The sequence below is a fragment of the Passer montanus genome, unplaced genomic scaffold, assembly GCF_014805655.1.
Source record: "Passer montanus isolate IOZ18808 unplaced genomic scaffold, ASM1480565v1 scaffold10, whole genome shotgun sequence".
Classification (NCBI taxonomy): domain Eukaryota; kingdom Metazoa; phylum Chordata; class Aves; order Passeriformes; family Passeridae; genus Passer; species Passer montanus.
Genome location: NW_024356505.1, coordinates 25,755,951 through 25,780,893, shown reverse-complemented (window position 1 = coordinate 25,780,893; position 24,943 = coordinate 25,755,951). Strand labels below are relative to the sequence as shown.

At 36.3% G+C, this 24,943-nt stretch overlaps 1 protein-coding gene across 5 annotated transcripts in view; it reads left to right on the top strand.

The window, feature by feature from the left end:
- Positions 1-24,943, top strand: part of NEBL (nebulette) — a 249,204-nt gene that overhangs the window by 152,701 nt on the left and 71,560 nt on the right. For 3 of the 5 annotated variants that reach the window (XM_039704777.1, XM_039704789.1, XM_039704767.1), the window contains 7 exons: positions 3,153-3,197; positions 3,731-3,816; positions 4,580-4,627; positions 4,723-4,794; positions 11,138-11,242; positions 13,353-13,463; positions 19,697-19,807. The exons of the other annotated variants lie outside the window; for them this stretch is intronic. In XM_039704777.1, coding sequence (XP_039560711.1) covers positions 3,754-3,816; positions 4,580-4,627; positions 4,723-4,794; positions 11,138-11,242; positions 13,353-13,463; positions 19,697-19,807 — 510 coding nt within the window. In that variant the 5' untranslated portion in view covers positions 3,153-3,197; positions 3,731-3,753. The remainder of the gene's footprint in view (positions 1-3,152; positions 3,198-3,730; positions 3,817-4,579; positions 4,628-4,722; positions 4,795-11,137; positions 11,243-13,352; positions 13,464-19,696; positions 19,808-24,943) is intronic. 5 annotated transcript variants of the gene reach the window in all.

Here is a 24,943-nt window from a genome sequence, read left to right as displayed (position 1 = left end):
TTCTAACATCTCATTTGTATTTGTCCTTAAAAACATCATTGCCACTCTCTGCTTTATCAAAACATTGAATAAAATAACTTATATTGAATGAAAATCCTAGCTTAGAGCTGTGAGGTGTTTGCGGGTTCTGAAGTGCTGATGATGAGTGCAGTGTTAATGATCTGACAGATACAAACTTGTGGGTAAAGTTTTTCTCTAAATAGAGTCATCTCTTGAATATCTCTAGTTAATATGAATTGGTATTTCATGTTCAGGGAGGTAAAAACTGGCACGCTGGGATTCCTTGCATTTTTCTGTTTGTTGTTGTGGTGCTGATAGACTATGAACTTCTAGTCTGAGTATTTCTAGAAATGAGAAGTGATTGAGTCTCAGCACTTAAAAATGCCTTGTGTGCTTTTTGAAAAGACACCACCATCTGTGTTGTGTTTAATTAATTGTAGTTATTTTGGTGATGTCTGCGTGTGTCCAGTAAGAACAGAAAATAACATTTTAATTTCAGAGAAGTCTGTGGGTTGATTTTTAACTGACTGGAAACAGGACAGCTAAAGCACTACCTTTACCTCTGTTTTAGTTAGGTTTTCAGTCCAGAATTGAAAGGAGTATATTCATAATGTACATACATCTCAGTATAGTGCTGTGCAGATTTCCAACTGAAATACCTTGGTCCTTAGTTTGCAGCCTGTGTTCAAGTACTCCGTGAGGAACTCTGCATTAAATAAGTTTGACTTTGTGAGGTTTCTGGTATCTTTACCATGACAAACAGAAGTTCTGCTGTTCTGTGAAGTGATAGACTAGTCCTTTCAGCCCAGCAGTACATCTAGATATTGAGATATCAGAAGGCTTTTAGGGATTTTGCCAAATAAGTCCAGAAACATTGTTTGTTCAGGGACACAACTGAGAATTGCTGCTAAGGTGTTACGTGTATCAGGGCCAAAACGAGATGAAGCCTTTTAACTTTCTGGGCTAACAATTCCCGAATGTATTTCTTGAAAGACTGATGAAGGGACAGGAAGATGGTGGGGCTCTGGCCAGATGTGGACTCAGCTATGTCTGATCAAAGTAGGAAATCTGCCCAGCTGTGCACCTGAACTATTCACACTCTGGGCCAGCTCGCACTCAGGGGGATTTAGGCTCATTTATGCCCCATGTTTCTTCCTCTTCTGCCTCCTCAGCAGATATGTGTTTACATCAAGTACTTGAGTGATGTTCTGTGACAAGAAATAGTACACTGACACATGGAATGATGGCTCTAAGTGCTGGGAGACCAAAATATCTCATAACATAAGCAAAGGTTGTGTATTGCAGGTACAGTGTTTCTGTAAACAGTATGTGAAATGTCCTTGCAGGTGTGTGGAAGTAGAAATGTGGAGCTACGCAGCATTTTGTTACAAAATTTGAATTAGTTCATGTTGGATGCTTCCATGTAGAACTCATTTGTACACATTTTAGGGTATCTGTAAAGCAATAAGAAATTCTAATTTTGCCATGCTCTATGTGCATATAAGTATTGTGGATACACAGCTTAGCACTCCATTACAGTGTTTTCTTAAAATTATGAGCAATTGGATTTTGCTTAATCTGTGCTGTTTCATGCCAGAACAGAAGATTATGGATCATTACATTATATACAGTAGAAAATTATTCAGAAGTGTCAGTTTGAGGGTTTTGGTAAAATTGCAGACTTTGTAGGTGAAAAGTAATCTTTACTACAACATAGTTCATAATTGTTTTGGGGATGTAAAATCTCAGAATTTTAACTAGGTCTTTATTCAGATTAGATTTAGTATTTTTATAGTAATTTTAGAAATATTGGAAATGTACATGCACATTTGCAGTGCCAAACATTCCTACTGATTCTAGATTATTTATTTCTTCCTACAGAAGTAGCAAAAGCTTCTTTCCCATGCCTGGGAAACAAGGCCAGGTTGGATGGGGCCCTGAGTAGTCTGATCTAGTGGTGGCACCTTTGCCCATGGCAGGGGGGTTGGAACTGGGTTATCTTTAAAGTCCCTTCCCTCCCACGCCTTTCTATGATTCTTCTTGACTTGCAGGCTGCTAATTGAATCACAGTGCACTTCTAAACCATGCAACTCTTAAATGGTCCTAACAGATTCTTCCCTGAATTAAATCTGGATATATTAAATTTTCAGGCTTGCTTTATTGCACAGTGAATGTTTTCTGATAGTATTCAGTGTTTTGAGGAGAGTGAAAAAGGTGAAATAGTTTTCTATGTCCTATAGTATCTTGCTGCTTCTGTTATGTGAAAAGTTGAATTTGAAATAACTTATGTATTTTGTTGTGATTTTTTCCCTTACTCCCTTTGTGCATAGTTTTATATTTTTCTTTAATATAAGCTGATGAGTTATAGCAGCTGCCTAATGCTTGTATTATGGAAGTTACATGGGGCACAGGGTATTTGAATGCTTAGTTATGCCTGACCCAGATCATGCAAAAAAATGAGAAAAAATGAATTGTATCAAAGCTGTTACAGATAGTAGAATAAAAAAAGAATGGAATGGAATAGAATAGTTCTGTTGGAAGGGACTTGCAGTGAGTGTATAGTTCAACTGCCTGACCACTTCACAGCTGACCAAAACCGATCTTGCAGATTTTGATTATGCAGAAGCTATTGCAGGAAAACCAGAATTATATATTAAGTTTTGGTCTGTCCAGCTGCTGAAAACCCACCAGATATAATGTTAAAAGCATGTTAAAAAGCCAAAAACTTCCTTTTTGCCCCAAAACACAAACAGTGTTGTTGTAATTTTGACCATATTTGCTTTCCAGTGCAAAAAATAGCAAAAGATTTCCTTATGTTCAACAAGCTTTGCAGCTACAAATAATTTCCTATATGCTCTTAAATATTTTTCAATGTCTCCATTAAAAAAATATTAGTAATTATAGGAAGGAAAAGTAAGTTAACTGCACTGAAAGCATATAGTAGTGGCAATACTATCACAAAAATCCCAAAGTGAAGCTTTAGTGCTGCATTTCTGTCTTGATACTTCTGTAGGTACTCTGTCTTCTTACTGTGTGGTCATTAAAATCATGAATGAGTCTGTTTTTTAGGAATATATTTGCTATAGCCATAATCTTGAAAAAAGACCTGTTACTGTGAATACTCATAAGACTAAACCATTTGTTTCCACTAGGATGAAGCATTCCTGGACTCCAAAAGCAGTCAGCATATATCACAGGTAATTCTCACCTATGCAAACTAGACTTCTAGGCTTTAATTGGAACTTTAGCAATGCTGGAAGTTCAAACCTGAAATTTAGGAACTTATATTTGAGAGTGGAACGGAAAGTCTTGAAGCTACTGTACTATTAATGTATAGAGTTCTCTCTCTTGCTTTTGGCTGAAAGCAGTTATTGCCTTTGTTCTTAATACTTAATTTTTCAAATTTTTAAACCTTAACTAAATCAAATGCTGTATTTTTTTTCCTCATCTTTGAAATGTTTCTTTTTCCAAGGAAATGTTTGTTTTAAAATAGACTGGACATTGTGTCGGGGCACATGTACTTAAAATTCTTTAAAGAGTTGTTTTTAAGAGCACTCATTCCTTGTATCTTTGCCTGATTGCAAAGCCACGTAGTGGTGAATGACTTTGCTAGATGAACATCAAACTGTTCAAAATGAGAAATATACAAGCTTCAGTTTACAAAGAAAAATGTTACTAAAATGCTGGTTTCTCCAGCTGGTCTTGTAATACCTTCTTGCTTTTTTTACAGAAGTAAACACTGACACTGCACCCATGAACATCAGGATATCTTTCAGTTCCATTGCAGCTGGAGTCAGTGACTTCATACTGAAAAAGGTTGGTTTTTAGACTACAGACCATGACAGTTTGTAACAGTGAAGGAACATAGTGTTTGTGTGAATATTTAGCCATGTATACTTGTAGCACAGACTTGTCTGTATCTGTGCATACACAGTTTTAACCTGCAGCTGACATGATTATGGAAAGCATTTAAGGAATTATGTAAGCTTTGTGGAAAAGAAATAATTCTGAAAAAGTCTACTAGCAGTTATGTCTACTGGAAGATAAGAGTAATGTGCTTTTTTGAACAAGAAGCCTTATTATTGGAACAATAAAATAAAATTTTGTTATAGCTGATTTTAGAGTCACTGATGCCTTGACTCTTACAATTGGGCAGTTTTCCCATAAAGTTAATGTTCCCCTTTTAATCCTGTTAATTTTACTAAATTATGTACATTACAAATTAACTGCATCACAGTATTTTAATTGTGTTTGTAGTAATTTTAAAAATAGTTGCTGGGGATAGGTCATTTAATTATACTTTATCAGTAAGAAAGCATTAGCTCTGCAGTGAGTGATAGCCAGCAAGGCCATCTGCAATGCCTTTCAGTTCACTCACTTTGAATTGTTCAGATAAAGACTGTCAAGTGCTGCCTAAATAAGGAAGGAGCTGTGGTAGGGTTAAGTGCAGTGGAGGACACAAATGGAGCATTGATTCCAGGCATGCTGGAGGGTCTGAGCTGTTTCCTGCAGCACTGAACCTTTTAAGAGTTTTCATTGTTTCCCACAAAGTATTAAAATGCGAGTGTCTGCCATTCAGGATCTCAGGGAGGATGAAAATGAGGACTGGAAAGAAGAAGAAGAAGAGGTGAGTTAAAGCCCAATAGTTTTGCAAACTACTTATTTCCTTCTATTTTTCCTCTTTAGGACAATAAACCTGTAATGATTACCTTTCTCTTTCAGATCTTCCTCAAGCCTGTTATTGAGGACAGAAATATGGAACTGGCCCGAAAATGCAGTGAATTAATAAGTGATGTAAGTGGTGGTGGCTATTTGCACTCTCATATTTGCATTTCTTCTTTCAAATGCATTTATATTCATGATACATATTTTCTCAAATATGTACAGTGTAGTGTGTGCCCATCCACGGCTCAAATAATAGAAGTCCACAAAATAATAGGAAAATTCCTCTGGTACCATAAATTATCGGCCACAGAAGAATGAACTTTTCAGAGCACTTGGATGGTACGAAGCACAAGCCCTAGAAAGGAGTGTTTCAAAATGTGGGTCTCAGGCAGAGGATGTCTGCCAGGAGAAGTCCTTGGCTGCTTTCATCAGGAAAATGTGGTATTTTTTCTGGTTGTGGCCTAATCCTATGCAGTTTAATTGGTTTGAAGAAAACTGGGTTCCAGTATACATAGCTGTAAGGAGGGAAGTTAAAAATAAAAGATAAATTTTTAAGGTTATCTTTTGTTTGTGCTGATAGATGTCCAAAACTGCTCAGCATATTGTTATTGACTATGCTTATAGGACAAATCCACTCAAATGCTAGAATATCTTTTGAAAATATTTAGGTCTTTAATTCTTGATTTAGTTACTATAGATTTTTAAAACTGCGGATCAGTTATATAAACATTATATAAACATAATAAATCAGATCCCAGACATTTTAAATTTGAGTAGATCTGATTGCTTCAATGTAACAGGATCAGATTTATCCTTTTTTTTTCTGTTTCTCTCTGGGGCAGTGTGTTGAAAATAATGTTCTCCCTTCATGGGGACACTCTTTACACCACATGGGTGTAAAGAATGATATTTCTCCTGTGAGAAAGCTGGGACAGGAAAGGAGACCTTCCTGAGGAGAGAGTGACTTGCTTCAACAAATGTTCTAAAGAAACCGAAAAATGGCGTCTGGCTCGTATTGTAATATGATATTTAGGTTCGGGTTGTTGATTTAATGGGAATAGAACGTACAGAATCTACATTTTAGGTATACATTTTTAGGGGTTGTGTGTCAGAAAAGAAGAGTTAACTCAGAAGAGCAATATCTGGGATGTGAGAAGTTACACATGTGTGGGATGTGTTACAGTGCTGGCTTGAAATTGTGACTTGACAAGGTCAAAGTTTCCTCTTTCCTCTTGTCCATATACTTCCTACTTCAGTTTTCACAGAAAGAGTGCTGAAAATTGGATAGATCCTTAAGAGAAGCTACCAACATGACTCCTTTGTAAACTCAACCTACTTTAGGAAGCAGTAGAGGTTAATAATATTTTTACTGATAGATATATACATGCTTTCTTTGGGAAAAAGGGCATATGGTGTGTTAAGTGCCTGTCAACTCTTGTAAAGGCAAAAATGAAAATGGACCTGAAGCACTTATATGACCCAATATACATTTATTGCATCCATGCAGCTTCTTTCTAAACATGGTCACTGTTCTTAAAGAAAAAAACTCCTTGAAAAATGCTGAAGAAATCTTTCTTTAACTGAAAAGGAATTATTACTCTGCTGTGTACCCATTAGGAGTAATGTTGGCTGTGGCTCTTAATTAATGGATAAATGGAGTGGCTGTATTTTCTTGGACTTTCTGCAGGGGCTTGAGAGCTAAGGTGAATAGCTAAGTCAAGCCAGGCTTCTCCTGCTTATAATGGTTCAGGGATGTGGGCTTTTGCTGAAAACTTGTGATGCATTTAGCCTGCAAGTGTGTTAGATTTTCCTTGAGATATGTCAGGCATAATGGCAAAGTGTTATTAATGCTTTCAAAGCAAGAACAATATATAATGGTCCCGACCAGTCTAATTTCAAAAAAGAGGCTCTTTGTTTAAAAATAACATCCAGCTTTGGGGCTTTATTCAGCCTCTGATTAAATCAGTAGGTATTTCTTCATTGGCTCAAATGGAATATGCATAGAATATGAATTTTGTTTCCCAGAATTTTTGCTATAGTGGAATTTCTCATGACCAGTGAAGTCCTTTGTACCTGGGTATAAATTCCTCACCCTGCACATTTTGTTGTGGAGACCAATAAATTGCAAGGAGTTTGCATTCTTACCTTCAGTTTTTTGACTTGCTGACATTCAGTACTTTTAATATATTCCTTATCCTTTTTAGCGTGAACCTTTCCACATACTACTATTTGTATGGATTTGTGATTGGTGTACATTTGTACATTTTATTTGTACAATGGTTTTACAACACTTTCGGTTTGGCCCTTTAGATGACCTTGGGGGAGCAGCCTGTGTCCTTGCTGGCCACGAGACTGGGTGATTGTCCTTTTCTGATGGTGGAGCTGTCAGCACATCTGCTCCATCAGAATGCAGAGCCAGGAGTGCACATGCCTGAGATACTGGGGTTGTATTATGCTTGCCCTGCATTCTTTGCAGGCTGACTTTAATTTGGCAATATGGTTTTGAAAAAGTGTTACACTGGCAGTCCTTGGTTAATCTCTAATTGCCAGCCTTGAGCTGTACATAGAGGAAGCTGTGAAGTGTTTATGTGCTCCCGTTCTTGAGAAAATCCCCAATTTCATTTGAGGTTGGCAGATGTTTGTTCTGTGGCTGTGATACCCCCTGGATTGTTTCTCTCAACAGTCGATCCATTTAATCTCCCTTATTATGAAATTTTATTCCACAGATGTTTTCAAAACTGTCATGTGTGTTTGATTTCTATGAATTGCCTTCCTTTCCAGGCCTTTTCTCTTCCACATTGAAATTGAGCTCGTCCATTTGCTTGTAGTGTATTTTCATCTCTTCTTTGTTTTGATTATGTGGTGGGATGTTGTCAGTATTGTTATAAGCAGAGATGGGAACAATTATAGAAGGTAATTGACCAAACTATTATAATCCTTTTGGAATGGCAGACATCACCTTCTGAAGATTCTGCTGAATTGTGGTGATGAGTGGTACCAGAACTTCTTTTTCTCTAAAACAAAAAATAGGACTGCTTGCTATTTATCTGTCCTTGCACAGAGTCCAATTTAACTTTAGGATGTCTGTGTTATAAAGCAAAGTCCAAAAAGACCTAGAGCCAGTAGTGGAAACACTGTGCCAAACTAACAGGGTTTTGACTACCTAATTCTGGGTACAGCTGTTCACCTGGACTCAGAGCATTTAACTCAAGAGGACCTTGAGTTTGAAATTGTGGGAGATTGCTAAAATACTATGTATTTTAATAGTAATACTGTATGCCTGCTGTTTTCTCTTGCTTTACTCTAGATTCCTATGGCCTCAGAGAAAGGATTCTGTATTAGATGAATCTGTGGTCTGACACAGTCCTTAGTCTTATAAGAGATTATAAGTTCAGAAATGTAGGTTTGGAAAGTGAATACTTAGTGGAAGGAAGTTTCCTTTTGTTCTAGCATAAAAGCTCGACAAGAAGGTTCAGACATTTTTTGTTGTTTTTCTAAACAAAAGTAGGTATTTTAGATATGACAGTTCTACAGTGGATCTTGGCAGGATGACTCTTGACATGGTTACACCATTGATGTTAAGATTATTAAAAATAGCTTTCGAGTATATATTCATATTAAAGTTAGATGAGCATGTGTCCCTGAATAAAAAGAATGGAGGCTGCTTGGATTATGCTGTTACCATTGGAGTCTTTCCTTTAGCCCACATTCTCCCTTCTGTTTTTCCCCCTGAAAAAAACTGGTGGAACAGGCCATGGGTGAGATGAATTTTCTTGGTGAATCAGGAAACTTTGGCTTAAAGGTTGGATGCCTTTGTTTTATAAAGTTGATCTTCCCATATAATATCCATTAAGAATAAAATGCAGCTTGAAACTTAATGTTTTGGTGGTTGTCTAGGAATTTTAATCCACTTTACTGGATAGTTGTGCCGCAGTCAGAGTTAGTTTTATGATGAATCAGGGAGAAGAAAAGGATCTGGAGAGAACTATGAAAAATTGGGCCTTTAGTGAGCTATTGAACTTCAGAAGTATATTGAAAGAGCAGTGGCTCCAGGCCATCATTTGCAAATTCTTCCTATTTGTTTTTTTCTCAATGCTTACCAGATCTGCTCAACGTAAACAGCACATTTTGTGGTGAGGGGTAAGCCACTTGCAGGAAAAATTTCCTATTCAATATTTAAGACATCTGAGTTTGTAATTACTGACTTTGAAGAGGAATATCAGCTTCTCTGCCTGTTCATTCCATTCATTGGTTATGTTTGAATCATAGGCAAGCTCTTGAACATCTTCCTTGCATTGTTTACATTAAGTATGTTTTATAACTGCAGGTGTCATGACTTCATTATACTTGTCCTGTTTCATCTTCCATCTTTCTGATTCCAAGCAATGTGGACAATACTGTAGTAGAATAGAGTTTGTTGGATCAGAATTTGACCAAACATTTTTTTATATGTTCTCTCTAAATTGCATATTTGAGTCTGTATGCATTTTGTGGCTTCTATGGGTTACTATAACAAATGTGAATAATAAAGGATTAAGGAGGTGGCATTAGTCATTTACTGCTTTCAATTCTTTTGAAAGCATGACTTCTATAGCAGAACAGCTTTGTTTCTTCTAGTCATGTTCTGTCATTCCCCCAATTAAGAGATACCTTAGGAAGCTTTCGTGTTTGATTCTTGAATGTAATTATTGCTCTGCAATTAAAATGGATATAATTACAGTCAGCTTTCAGATATCTGTGGATGATTTATCTAAGTTGTGAGCAGCAAGACTCTGTCTCCTCTGCCAGAGTCACAGCTTTACAGGAGTTTCTACTGGGAATGCCATCAAACTCACCCAGTAGACAGTCAGCTCTGTAAACTTCCATTACATATGTGCAGGTTGGACAGTAAGTGCCTGCTCATATTTATAATAAAAATGTCTTTTTTTGTGTTGCTCTGTGGTTAGCTGTGTGTATGATGTCACACACAGGTTATATGAACCACTGGCTTTGTGGAGTAAAGTCATGACACAGTAATGTTACCCATTGTTCACCAAAAGGTTTTCTTTGAGAATAGACTGTAATCCACAAAAGCACACAATGTGATTTGGCAGCGATGTGTAGATTCTTTCAGTAGTTCTAATCTGAATGAGGTCAATATGAAGCAAAATTGGTTCCTGTGTGAGGATAAAGTAGTCATGAATTTGAGATGAATTTGGCATTATGTAATCCATTTTTCAGTAGACACAAACTTTGCCTTGGATAGCACAGGAGCTGATTCTCTGTAAGCTGCCATCCTTCTCATAAGTTTTCCAAGTCCCTCTAGAGGAGTGTACACTAGAACTTGTGATATCCATTAAGGATTCAGAGAAAGAGGATATTAAGGCTGCATATTTCTGTAATGCTCAGATGCAGATCATATTGCTTCTGTCAGTGCTTGTCAGCAAGTCTAGAGTACATAAATTCGAGCTGCTGTTAGGCAGAATGTGAAAATGAGGTTAGAGAAATGGTAGCAGATAATAACCATGAAAGCTTAGTACTAAATAATTCAATTTGCATTGATCTAAACAATTCTCTTTACAAAGAAAATGTCACTGAAAGCATCTAAGGCTATCCATGTAAAGTGTCTGTCGTTAAAACTTAGTCCATCTCATCATAATTCACCATCTTTCTTCATGCAGTTTGTATATGATTGTTCCTACATGTTAACCATGTCCATAGATTTCATCCTTCTTGCAGTCTCACTAATACAAACAATAACTCTGACTTCAGCAACACTCATTTGATTATTATACCTGCCCATACTGTTTGCCCCATTGTAAGAAAATGGTTGGTTGCTTTAAAAAAAGCATTTTTTTTTTGCCAAATATATCATAGAGTTCTTCTTTTTTTCCCCCCATGATTTCCTATGTGCATACACATTTTAAAAAATGCCTCAATTTAAAATTTGGTTGGTATTAAAGAAATTCTGTAATTACTTGAATGCCATGACTGTTGGGTGCTTTGTAGGCAATGGTTTGGCAGTGGCCTCCTGAATTTATTCATATAACTCTTGGATTCATAAAGGGGTATTTGATGATGTTATACAGATTCTGTACTTGCTAGGTCTGTGTTAGAAGTTAAACAATTTTTTATCTTTGAGATCAAGGATCAAGGAGATCAATTATTCGATTCTTCTTTCTTCAGAGATACTAAAACATCTACAACAGTCGTGAAAATGTGCTCTAGATGTAGAGAAAAATCCTGTCTTTTTCATCTATATTATTAAAGAGTTCTGTGACTTTTACATAGGCCTGGTAATGTGCATGAGAACTTGTAGCTTCCCTTTATGGTTTAATTTGATCCAGCCGGAGGTATTTGCAAGCTGCCCAGCACAGTATCCATGAATAAAATAAAATAGAAATAAAAAAATAAACAAAAATAACCAATGTTTGCTTTCATGTGTGTGTGTGTGTTGTAAGAACAATTAAACTTCTTTTTCTACTCTTTGCAGGTACACTATAAAGAAGAGTTTAAAAAATCTAAAGGCAAGTGCATATTTGTACCTGACACCCCGCAGCTAAAACATGTGAAAAGCCTTGGTGCTTTTATTTCTGAGGTAAGATCTAAAAGACTGAAAAATTTTCTTGGCTTCTTATCCTTCCTAAAATCTCTTTCAATTGAGTACTGTGATTTTTAGCAGGGGAAGGATGGCTTATTTCAAATAATAATTCTGTTTAAGGCTGAAGTGAATTCAAAGGCTGTAATTAATGTATACTGCAATGTGAATAATAACAATAATTTGGAATTACATGACACTTTTATTTTGGGATTTGAAGATACTTTATTAATGGTTCTGAGCAAGTCATAGCTATCCCATTTTATGTTTGGATAAACTGAGGAATAGGAAAAGAAAGTAATTTTTCTGAAGTGATGAGGTTTGCAAATTACACCTGTGCAAAATTTCTCTGCTGTGGAGATTTCACAGCCTGATAGCAAACAGAAAAGAGACAAGGAACATGTTTCCATGCTATCATCCCTGTCCTCCTTCAGCAAGAGGGCTGGGGCAGACATCAGGTCAGTGCCATCTGTGCACTTGCATGTCTGTCTGTCTGTCTGTCTGTTTATCTATCTATCTGTCTGTCTGTCTGTCTCTACATACCTGTGACATGTGCACAAACACAACTGTGTGGCAAAGAAAGATCAACAGCTTCCAAAGTGTCAGAGCAGCATTTACTGCCAGCTCCTCATGTCCCAGGTGCTGTAGGATTGCATCTCTGATTATTTTCCACAGGTAAAAACAGCAACAGAAGTTTCACCAGATAGAATTTTCACCTTTATTTAGGAATCGCTGGTTCTGAGTGACTTTTCTGTCACTATGGCCCTTCAAAAAATTACAATTTTGGTGTCTCATTTTTTGAGCCACTTTTATGATTATAATAAAGTCCCAGTATAGCTGTCTGAGGTTACATAACTTATATACATTCTAAATTCTCTTTATGATATGCAACAATTTGCTCTGTAGCTTTCAATATAAATGCATCTAATGAATGCTTTTCTTGTATTTAGCTTCCTGTTTTCTGGGAAGGAGTGGCATGTCCCAAGGGAAGTAAATCTCATGTAATTGCATTATATAAGAGACAGACTATTGTAGTCTACAGAAATACAGTATATAGAGAGTATTTATCTACTCTGTCTGATTCCAGAGAATCTGCTGCTAATTATTAATCAAATATATAAAAATATTCTAAAATTTAAAACCCTGTAGGTTTGATATTACCACACTTTTGAGCACTCTGTTTATTGCAGCATTACCTGAAGCCAATGATGTGATGGATGGTTTATCTTGTAAATTACTGACCTCTAGTGTCCCATCACCTGTATTTGCAAATCTTGGGCACTAACATTCTTAACAGCACATCCACTGCAGTGAAAAAGAGCCCTCTGTTTTGAGCAATGGCAACAAATGTTACAGCAAATTATTGATATGTATATGTATAATGCATTTGGGGAATTAGCCTCTAATGAAGAACTGTGTATTTCACAGTAATTAAGGGACATTAGACAGTATAATTGAAAATATTTTTGGTATTTATGATTACTTTTACAACAATGTTGCCGTTTTTGTTTTATGAACTTGGAAGACTTAGATCTGAAGCAAAAGCCTCGCACATTTTGAGCTATTGTTCTGGTATCTCGTGTAAAAACCCTTTGTACTGCCAATACTGAATACTGGAGGAAACACAGGATAAATAAAACGTAATTTAAAAATGAGTCTGGAGTAGGAACAGATGAAGCAGAAATGATGGCAGGCAAGCAAACTTCAGTGTTCCTCCTCTTGCTAGCTACATTTAATTGCTGCTACTTATTAGTTAGTAAAATGTTTATGATTCGCCTCTCATTTGCTCCCATGGTTCAGGACTCTGGAAAAGAGAAACAGGAAAAGTAATTTTTGGATTTGAAAATGATCTGAGAAAGGATAGAAGAAATGGCCTTATTTTGTTTTGTAATTCTACCAAAATTATTGAATTTATTTAGTAGATATTTTGCATTGCTTTGTGAATTAGGCACATCCCCATAAAGTATAATTTAAATATGTTTTCCTAGAAAGTTAGTTAATGAAATTTTTCCAGTTCTGGGGTATGCCATTTTACTTACTAGAAAAAATAAGTAGCATGTTTACTGTATCTTCATTTCTGCATTTTATGTCACCTTTTTCTGCCCTCTAGGTGAAATATAAAGGAGCTGCTAAGAAAGACCTTTCCAACTCTCTCTATCAGCAGATGCCAGCCACAATTGACAGTGTATTTGCCAAAGAATTAATGCACCTTCAGAGCAAGGTACAACTTTAGAATTGCAACAATGATTTTTAGATTAACTGTGTGTCAGAGTAAGTACACTTTAAACAAAATATTTGAAGGACGCTTGATTATCTGCTTGATTTATTTTTGAGCTTATCATCCAGAGTTTATCACCATAGCTTCTTAAATTCAAGAACTACTCATTTTTAAAATGTTGACAATTTTATTCATGTTTATTACATATGCATTTAAAAGTTGGTAGTGCATTCCTTGATCCAATGAAATCCATGAATGCAATAAGTAATTATTGAATTCAGTGACATTGCATGGTCCTTATAGAATGGGTGAATCTTATATAACTTTGTCTAGTTGGGTGTTGTATTAGCTATATAAAATATTTGATGCTGAAGGCAAAAGAAAGGAAAACTGCTTTAATGACTTCTAAAGGCACTTAGTGGTAGCAGTAAATGTATTTCTGATGATCTGCATACTACTACTTACAACAAAATTTATACAATTAAAATATGAAATCAAGTATATTGAATGTAGTGTAAAGCTTGTAAACAACCAGAAAAACAGTAAATTCCTGTTCAGTTGCCTTCAAGGATTCAAAAATATAATACCCTAAGAGTAGGCAGGTGACCCTTCACTTCCACTGACCCCAGGGGAATTGTGAATGTTAAGCATGTGTAATAAGAATGAGGCTCCAGATTTTCATTGTTGCTCATGAGAATTACATTGAATAGATGGTCATGGCTTTCTGTCCACCAAGCATTTCCATGGTTTTCTTGTTTTTGCTTTCTCCTCTCTTAAATATATCAACTGCATATAGTTGAAAACAGCCAGTGTGTGAAGGGAGCACGCTTCTAAATCCATAATATTGATTGTATCTCAATATGCATTCTTGTAATGCAGTGACACTTTTTCAGACAAAGGAAAATATTAATAAAAAAAGAATGGACTAAAATTTCAGGACAGCTTGTGGAGAAATGTTTTGATATAAAACATTATGTTAATCAAGGCTATATTAAGCAAATACAATAGCACATTTTAGTTAGTTTCCAGAATTTGAAAAGGAACATATACACACAAGTTAAAGCACCACAGTAGCTGAAATGGCATTAATGTGACATTTCATTGTAAAGTGAATGATTAGAGGAATTATAGTAAAAATAAATTGGGAATTAAACTTGTATAACATTTTTAAGCCATTAGCTTGATTTATAAAACATTAGTTAACCATTTTGCCACATATTTACTCCCAAATTCATTCCAAATTATTGCATTCTACATTAGTTTACACAAATGAGGTTAATTAACATTGGTGATGTGGCAGAAAAGATAAATAACTGAAATGAAAAATAAAACTATTGGTTCATAAAAAAAACCCTTTTAAGGAAAAGACTGACATTTTTATTTGGTAGTTTTTGAAGGCTTTCTTCAATCATCCAACAGTTCTAGAGAAAAAAAATATGCATATAGACTGAGTTATATTTAAGCACAAATTTTTTCCCACAAAATTCATACTATCCCCTTAGGAGTAGATGCATTATAAATCATAATATACCGTAAAACCTAAAGATACGCTGACACATTTTTCCAACTTGTGGTTTACTGCTGCAATGGACCTGAATTTAATGCTACTTTGAGAGAGCTCTCAGGGGATTTTCTAGTGAAAAATCTTCTCCACAGTATTCAAATCTAATCCACATTGTGCCTATCACTGCAGTACCTAAGTAGCTAATACAAGGATTTCAGATTTCATCTGGGTCAGGGTATGGCAGAGGGGGCTTCTGCTGCATCTGTCTAGCTGGGATTGTGAATTTACAGGTCATCATTTCAGGAGGAGAATACAGATATTCTGCAGGAAGGAGAGAGAACAGCACCAGCTGCCCATTGCTCCAGCTCTGCTCCAAAAAGGCTGCTGCAGACACAGAATTGCAGTCTATTTTTGAGTTACAGTAACCTGATTTTAAAATAGGTGCTGATTTCCCGAGAGGTGGAAAATATGAGTGTTTGTTCTCCCTACCCACATTAGAACAAATTTACACCTTTGTCTTCCTTTTCATTGTTCTTGGATGCAGTGCTGGGCTGGAATGCTTTTTGTGGGCAGATCAAGCAGGACTCTCTTTGCTCTGTGGTGCCATGTTCTTGGCAGGATCCACAGCCTCACATGCCAAGCAGGTGCACTGGGACTAGAGGATCATGGTGGGGAAGAAAGAGACCCTGACAAGGGTGCTCCTGGCAGAGGATCTCCTTGCACAGGAGTGTCCCCCACAAATGGGCTCTCCCCTGATCCAAAGTTTGCTCCTGAAATGGTGCTCCTGTGCTGCTGCTGCCCAGCAGCCTTGTCTTCAGCCTACCTAGATCTCCCCCCAGTTTAGTAATTTGATACACAATTTCAGATCACACACATGATTTAGGAACTTGGAGGCAAGGAAGGGAAATATCCTGTTTGTCTGAAGGAGTTATACCCCACCTGCAGCTGCCCTCCACTGTCCTCTCCAGAGCCAACAGACTGCCACAGCACCACTGACCACATTTGCATTCTTTAGCTCTTGTGGCAATTGTCAGTGATTTCAGCTGAGCCAGATCTCCTTCTTCAGGGCTCCTGCCATGCAGTGTCAGCACTGACATCAGGATCTTGCTGTAATGGAGAGTATAGACCCTGACACATGTGGTTCTCTTCCTGTGGAGCCTGAATCATACTCAATTCTGTCTTCAGGAAAGCCTGAAACAAGAGTTCCTGCTGGCTTTTGCATGAAACCCATGTTTGCTCTTTTGTGTTTTATGTAGAACTTTCCTTTATGAAAAAGGAAATAAATACCCACAAAGAATGACATCTATCCAAAACTGTAAAAAAAAAAAATTAAAAAAAATCTCCATGCTGTTTATGGGAAAATGTTTCAGGAAAATGAAAAAGAAGTTTGACAGTCCCACATACTTGGGTGGCTTTTATAATTTAAGTTTTTTTCCTCTTCACACAAAATTTGACTGTGGCCTTCTAAATGCCTTTCTTGAGAGCGAGCAACCAGATTTCCTCCCTCTCTCACTTTTGTCACAGTTGTCCCTAGGGTACACTAAAAAGAGGAGAAGCCCCTGTCATCACTGAATAACTTCACTCTCCTTACCAGCCTACAAAGCTCTCATCAATTTCCCTGCTTCTTGCAGTGAGAAGATAAATTAGATGAGAGCAGTCTAGGTAGGGAGCCTTCATTTTGATTTTTCTGAAAGGAAATGGAAATTTTTGGAGAAATTGCAGTATTCCTGTGGAAAATATTGCTGAAAGAAAATTTCTGATCATTGCTAGCTCTGTGCCAAATCTTTTTCTTGTCTGAAGATCAGTATGCTGAATACTTCCTTATGTAAAACAATATTTTTCTTAGTACGGTGTCACAAACAATGATAAAGGTATTTAAAATTGTTTGGGGAAAACAGTGTTGAAAAAAAACCAAGCACTTCATCCCTTTTTTCATCACTTTATTTCTGCCATAAGAAATTACTGCACTGTTTTTATTCTTATCTAAAAGGGATAATCTAAAGCAAACTGAAAGCAGTTTAATTTTCTACTTTGCACAGGGTAATATCTCAAAGAGTCAATGTTGAACAGTATTTCCTGTTTCTTTATAAAGGTGATGAGCCAAGACAATCTTAAACAATGTTTTCAACTTCCAGAGGAAGTTTCAGAGGGTTTTTTTACTAGAATAAAAATTTTGGTGTTTATTTCATAATTACGAATCATATTACACATTATCAAATTGTTTTATGCAATTTTTCAGGGTTTTTTGTGGTAGGAAATGTCACATTCAATATTTCCTCTCTTGTATGGTGGCAGGTATTAGTCTTCTGGTCTTCTGTAGTTCAGTTTTACACAATTACATTGGATAATCTAATTCTCTGTATGGAGATTAAAGTGATGTTTTTGGTGTGCTTGAACATTTCCTTCTACAAAATCCTACTTTGTGGATATTAAGTTCAGAGCACATCTTACTAACTATAAATGGAAATAAAAATAAAAATGTAATTGTGTTTAATGTATGCCAAAACAGGGGGTCAGTCAGAGCTGGGTTAAAAGAACACAAAACCTTCCTTAATGCTGCTTCCTTTTGACACATGGGTGTAAAAGAGAGAAAAAAAAATAAAAAATGAGTACTTACAAATTGGTTCAATCTGAAGTCATACCTACTTAAATAATTGCCTTGTATTTCTCAACTTAATAAATGGCACCACTACAGGGTAAAGGTTGTGTCAGTGACCTATAATGCTTGATCTCTGTGTAGAGTAGTTTCATATGTAGATTTGATTAAGGAAATTCAGTTTAGCTAAAACTTGAAAATCAACATGAGTTGAGAAACAAATGTATGCATACTAACCTATTAAATAATGTTACTAAGAATATTGATGAAATAATGATAAATATTTTTTCATGCTCACTTGGAAGCGATTTACAAATCTGGGAATAGTTCTGCACTAAACTGTTCCAAACTAAACTAGACAGCCATTGAACCCCTCCTAGCCTAGGATTGCAACAAGATACTTCAGTGAGTTAATGAAAGTAATGGGAAAAGATAGGAAGAACAGATGCCAAAGCAAGTAAAATATTGCTACATTAAGCTAAAGAAATGGTCATCCTTTCCCAAGACAGCGGATACTCATAATTTCTGCTCAATTTCTCATGCTGAGAGTTGATGTGTTACTATGTTTTCATATCTTGGTTACATAGCCCATTCACCAAGGGAAAAATAGAGCTCTTGAACCAGCAAAATGGCAATGTAATAAAATATCTGTAAATTAGTAGATTTTGGAAGTAACTATATGGGTCTTCTGTTCATAATGGCATTAGGTGGGGAACATCTTAAAAATGACAGTGTAAGCAAGGAGCATTAGCAAAAGAGTTTTTGTGGCATATGTTTGTATAGTAATTCCACTTTTGTGGGGAATCATTTGTTAGTGGTGCTTCAGTCGTGTTAAAGATTATGTGCTTTTCCATTTGCAAGATGTAACCAGTGTAGGCAAGTTAGGGACTCTTTGTTTCACTGTCAGTTGTGTTTGTTCCTGTGGAGGGCTGATTGTGCTAGACTGGATGACGAGGTGGCACATTTTAAGGTTCCTGATTTGATGCTTTTGTTCACATAGTAGCAGTGAAAAAATACCCTTCCCCCCTTCTTGTCTTAATCTCTCAGCCTGTATATCATTTTGTAATCTGAGATAGTCAGGGCAGATAGTAACAAATTGCTTTGGGCACACTGCTCTGTAACTCAGATGAAATCTTGCTTTAAACAAAACCAGATACAGCATTTTCTCACAATTCTAGTATCCTGTCCTAAAAGAGTCTGAATCTCTGTAGTTGAGAGTTTCCGTCTCAAAACTTTCACAGTATTCTTTTATTGCTGCCATGGGTTTTTGTGTCAATCCTTTTCCTCCTAATCAGCTTTCTATCTTATTTAATACTTGCTGTTTTCTTATGGATTATTTTAATGCTTGCTCATGAGAGCTATTAGAGAATGAATTTTCTTGATGCTTGCTACTTTTTAGGCATCGAAACCTGGTGAATTTTCCTTAATATAAGCCCAAGAGCTTCTGACAAGGATAAGTGTAAGATCAGCTTTTCAGGCAGTTGTAGTATGTGAGTGTGTGTGTGTAAGTATAACACAGTACAGTGAAAGATGGATGAATGCCCAACAGTGAGTTCCGGTTCTATTATAAAAGTAAAGGTGTTTATAAATTCACAATTCAATTCCATTTTCATTTACCATGATGACAATTGAATGTAAATATTATTTTTCTTTGTGAACTTGGGGCTAAGTCAAAATGTGTATTGTGCTGGTTGCTTCCCAACAGTGGAAGAAATAGAACTTTGGGCAACGGGTATATAATAAACAGTAAAACTGTTTGTTTATGACAAATGTATAAAATATTTTTTTTCTCTGAAAATGGAGAATAATTATATAGCCGATTGCTTCAAGTGCGTTTAAAAAAAAAGTAGCTTTTGATTAGGTTTTCTCTGGGCTGTCTTCTCACCTTGTTAAGCTTAATTTTCTGTGTTTATGTATTACTATTTCTTTTCCCTGTCTACTCATGCATCTGTTGCAATAACATATGCAGAGAAATCTCACTGCTGCCTATGCCTCATGTGTCTCTGTTTTGGGTGGAAGCTTCTCTCATTTCAGTGTAGACTCATTTCAGGTAGACTATGCCACTAGGTTTAATCTAGCTCATGTTATTATACCTGCTCTTCTCAGGTCACAAAAATATAATGTTGCTCTTTTCAGGTTCTCTATAAACAAAAACATGATGCTGAGAAAGGATTTTCAGACTATGCACGTATGAGGGAACCTCCAGATGTTAAACATGCCATGGAAGTCAGTAAACACCAGAGTGATGTAAGTACTCCCCCATCTGAAATGAGTGTGTGTGTGTTTTGGGTAGATACATCTGTTACAGCTTACTGAAATGAATTGGGCATGGAATATTTCCATATTTCCTTAGTTGCTATTTTTTATAAATTATTTGCTCTGGAGTAATTTAGAACATGGTGTTTCTATAAAATGTGCTATGAGTAACAATATGTGAATTTTATTCTGAATGCAGTGGAAAATGATTGTTATTATTTATCAATAGTAATGAAGTGCTATCACTTTGAAATAAAATTGCAGGCACAGGTTTTGTTTTTTTTTTTTCACAGTTGTAGCTACTTTTAAAGTGTATAAAGTTCTTTGTTTAAATGAACACCAGTTTTGTTTCAGTGTCTTCATCTACCAATACTTGGGTATTTCTTCAGGGGTGCTGTGTAGAGGAGACAAGTGAGCTGTTTCTGCCCTGCTCTTGCACATTTTATACATATTAATAAGTTTGTTCCTATCTCCTGAATATGTATCAAGTGAATTTTCCAAAGAATTTAATAGACTAATAAATTATTTATTTTACAGAATTTGAGGTGTTCAGTTTGATGCCTGCAAATACCATTTGACCAAAGTATTTGTTCTTGTAGTTTTATTTAGACAACTTACAAGTAACTAGGAGTATTTAGCAATATTTTGAAAATTGAATGCTTTTTTTTCAGCTGCTTGTTAGCTTCTTGAAGCTCTTAAGGTTTATTTCACAATATAAAAGCCTAATAATGGTATTTATATTTCTTATTAGAATCAGGTCAGGTTTGATTTCATGGTCAAGCTAGCAAATTCTAGCTCAATGCATCATTGCTTGGGGCAGAAATGCTGCCCAGATTAGAGTCTTGAATGATACAGACACAACTTTGAAGAAAAATTTATGTTAGCTTTAGGTTTTGTAAAAGCTTACTTGTGAGAAAAACAAATTTTAGGAGAAGATTGGTTAAAATTGTGATGCCATTTTAAGGGGTACACAAAGCTTTTAAGAACAGCTGATGTGTAACCTTATTCCATTCTTATTTAGGTAACCAAATCAATTGAAGTAGGCATATCGTTGTACAACACTTTTCTGTGAGATAAACGGGATATTTGTTTTCCGCTAATAATGTAGAAAACATAGCTTGGGTGTTCATTTTAAATTATCTTAAATTTATCCCATCTTCTCCTACTAACAGTGCAACAAACACTCTAAGGTTATGTGGGTTGAAATCTAAATGTCAGTGCTAGATGTATGTCTGTGTGCAGAATCTTGACAGCTGGCTGCTGATTAAAAGGCTGCTGGAAAACTTCAGGGAAGCATTATGTTTGAAGAATAATTTTTTCTTCTGCTGGGAAATACCTGCAATGGAATTCCCAGCAGTAATTTGCAACCTGCCTTGATTACAGAATTCCCTCTTCCTGTCAAACACTGTCCATTTCTGCTGTTGGAAGCATCAGGGTGTCATGATGACAGAGCCTAGGAGCTGGGCATGTGAATGCTCTCCCCAGAAGCAAGAGGTTTTTTATTTACCTAGCAGTAGGAATGATGGTGAACTGCTAGGAAAGGAAATAATGCTGGAAAGAGAGATGTGAATTCCTCTCAGAGAAGGGACTAGGAGGAATATGAGACAAGTTCCTGTAGCAAATTCATCATAGTTTGAGGGTTAGAATGCTAGTGCAAAACCTATTCCCCTTCTACAGCTGTATATCACCTGCTAATAGAATTAAGGAGAGCAGGTTACAGATGTGAGGATAAATGAAATTCAGTTGTTTCATCTTTCACCCTTAAAACAAGCAAAAAAAAAAAGAAAAGAAAAGGAAATGAGGGAAAACATGGGAGGGAAGGATCTTTTGATAAATGAGAACTTTTAACAGCATGTTAGGAATAATGAAAAAATATGAGGGAAATTATTTTCAGCCTGAGCAAACTTCAAAAAAATCAAATAAGTCATTCAAATGCAACACAAAACTCTAACCAGTTAGTTTAATGTGTTTAAGAACTGATTCTTTCTGGTTGCTCATGAGCAGCTGCAGCACAATAGACGAATACCTATCACACACAAAGGAGCAAGTTATGTAAGTCTGGTTATTGTTCAGCAGAAGCACTCATCTCTTGTGGGTAATATTTGGGCATCATGGTGAATAGCTGAGGATTTCTTCTTTTGTAGGTACAGGTTTAATTAAGAACCATGTGAGTTTTTATCTTGGAGTCAGAACATGGAACAGTGAGCATCCCAAATATGGAGCATTTGTCTTTCCAAATTATTTCAGGGTATCTGTGTAATCACAGCTTTGAAAGTGCAGAGAAAAAGAAGGGAAGCTATTGAGCAGGTAGAAGGACAGAGCTCTTTTATCCACCATTCATTACAGTTTACCAGTGGGGGCAGAAAGCACATTTACCTACAATGCTCTGCCAATTCAATTCAACCTTTACAGGGAGAGTTTGCATCTAAGAGGATTAGGATGTGTTTAAGAGTATTTACTCAGCCTTAAAATATAGTTGACATTTTTACTCAACTTTGTGAAATGTGCCATTTCCTTAAAAAATTAAAACTGTATTAGCTCACCATACATTTGTGCTGACATTTGGAAACTCTCATGTGCTGTAGGCCTTCACATCACTTTGAATATCATTAACATTCTGGACATGTTAATGGGCATCATTAATACATTTGGGCAGAAACTGGGTTACAGGGAAATACTGTAAAAGCTCCTGAACAATGTGATCATGTCTAATAAAATAATTTTTCTCGTTTTTTACTTAGGCTGAAGAAAATTGCTCTCAAATGAACACAAGTAACTTTTCTAATGACAGAAAATATACTTTAAAAAGAATTGAAATACTACATAATGCTTGAAAGGAAGCATGTTTATCCAAACCAGAGTACTTTTCTCTATAAATTGTGTTTGTGTTTTGTGACGTGAATGTTAATGATGTGACTTTGGCACACAAAATCATATTGAGAAGAGCGAAGTAGGGACCATCGGCCTGCTTTGTCTGTGCTTAGCTGATCAGTTAACTCGTCTGGAAGTTTCCAAACTTGGGACCAAAACTAAGTGGTGGTCTTAAAACAATATCATGGCACATTTTTGCTTTGTGTGTATCTGAGTATCATGTGAATGGAAGGATGTAGTTGGATGGTGAAACGACCTGACAACTAAATGTCTAAAGCAAAGGAACCACTTGCTGTGTTGTGTCTATGTGGAAGCTGGACATAGCATTTGATGAAGGTGCTCAAAGCTGTGCATAACAGTTTTGTCTGTTCCATGACCTGGTCCATCACAGGGCATTTTGAATAGGAAAACAATGTTAAATATTTGTACAGCAGATTAAATGTTCTGCTTTATTAAAATGACTGATTCTCCTCACAGCATTACATGATATGAAATAAGGATGTGATCTTCTGACTTTACAAATAAGAAAACTGCAGTACAGTCATCTATGGACATTGGAAAGGCGGTTTGCACATCTGATTTTAAAGCCCTGGTATCTTTTCTCTTATCTACAAAGAGGGCTTTTTTAGAAATATTAGTTGACAGCTGGGCAAACTTCTGATATGTATATATGCACTTTCCATTCCACATGAGGTCAGTAATGATAATTTATATGTTTCACTCATCATCTAAATTTGAATATTTAAGATGTCTGTATTTTCTTAGGAGTAAGTTGTTTTTAATTTTCAGGGTATAGTGCAGTCACAATCCCCACACACAAAAAAACTACATTCTTTCTGATAAGACCAAATCAGCAGATCTTAAAGTGAATGTGCTTAAACACTATCAGTAACATGCACAAATGTTAATGTTTCTTTTGGTGCAGATCATGGTAAATTCAGGCTTCTCCTGTCTCTCTGTTCAGTATCTGTGTTAGAAAAATCACCATTCACTGACTAACTTTCTGCTGACAGTGGTTGTCAACAGCAAGTCCCCCTGGACCACTTGCAACTGGTGCTGAAAATGATGTTTACTCCTGGTGTAATTGGGACCAATCAATTTTTAGGCCCATTACTGGAAAGGATGACTGCATCAATCTGTAATGGGCCAGAAATGTGTTTGTCTCTTTTACACAAGCTGGAAAACAGTTTTCAACATTATTTGAGCAGGAATTAGAAAAGCTGTTGCCAATGATGATTGTCACCAGCTAGTCATTTTCTTAGTGTTGATGGACCCCAAAGTGTAGATGAGAGGAAAGAGGGCAGAGACACAGCTGACAGGCCATTAGTTAGTGGACTTAACAGCTCTTGGAAAATACTAATCAGGGACAAACAGTAAGAGACAAATTCTTGTGCAGACAGGTGTACCCAACTTCTTGCTTAATCCTTAAGAGGGCAAAATGCGTTCAGAGCTGCTTGTGCATCTTTGAGTAATTTATTATGTATTGTTTGGACTAGTTTGGTATTGGAATAAATGAGAATATAAAAGATTTCAAGAAAGGTCTGAATCTCTTAAACCCAGGTTTGCTTGGCTCGCCATGTAGAAGTTTCTGTTTGTTGATTGACAGTCTGAGATGTTTTGCAGCGTTGTTAGAAATCTCTTTACTTTATGGCACTGAAGTGCATTCCACTGGTATTCATGTAAAGTGAAGAATCTTGCAGACCCTGCTGGGGTAACTAGATCAGTATGCTTATCCTCACTGGACCTTATGCATTTTATAAGAGCTCGAGGTTTGGCCTATTAAAATCAGTCTAGTAATTATGAGCAGGCCCTGAATATTCTCCATGCTTTGCAAAAACCAGTTGCAATTCAGGGTATGTAATCACATTTAGGATTAAAGATGAGAAATTATTTTCTTCCAATTATTGCTTCACGATAATATCCAACAATGTAACTGTTTTTTATTGTAATTTCAAACTGGGTAGAAACCCATTTAAAATTTAGTTGGTATCTGTAATTTACTGTTTTCAGCTTCAGAACTCAGGATGGTGCATTTTTTTTCCCTCTTAGTTGCTCCTTCTTGCTCACTTGCATTTCCCACTGGTTGGCCATAACTCTCCATCTAGGTCTTTCACTGCTGCTCTAAAATGGTTATCTCAGTTACTTGTTCTATGCAAAAGTCAGCTGAAACAATTTTTTTTGTATACAGTGGTCCTCATGAAGTGGAGCAATTATTGAGCTTTTGCTGATTGTTTTTTTGGTAGAGCCTGAGTGACC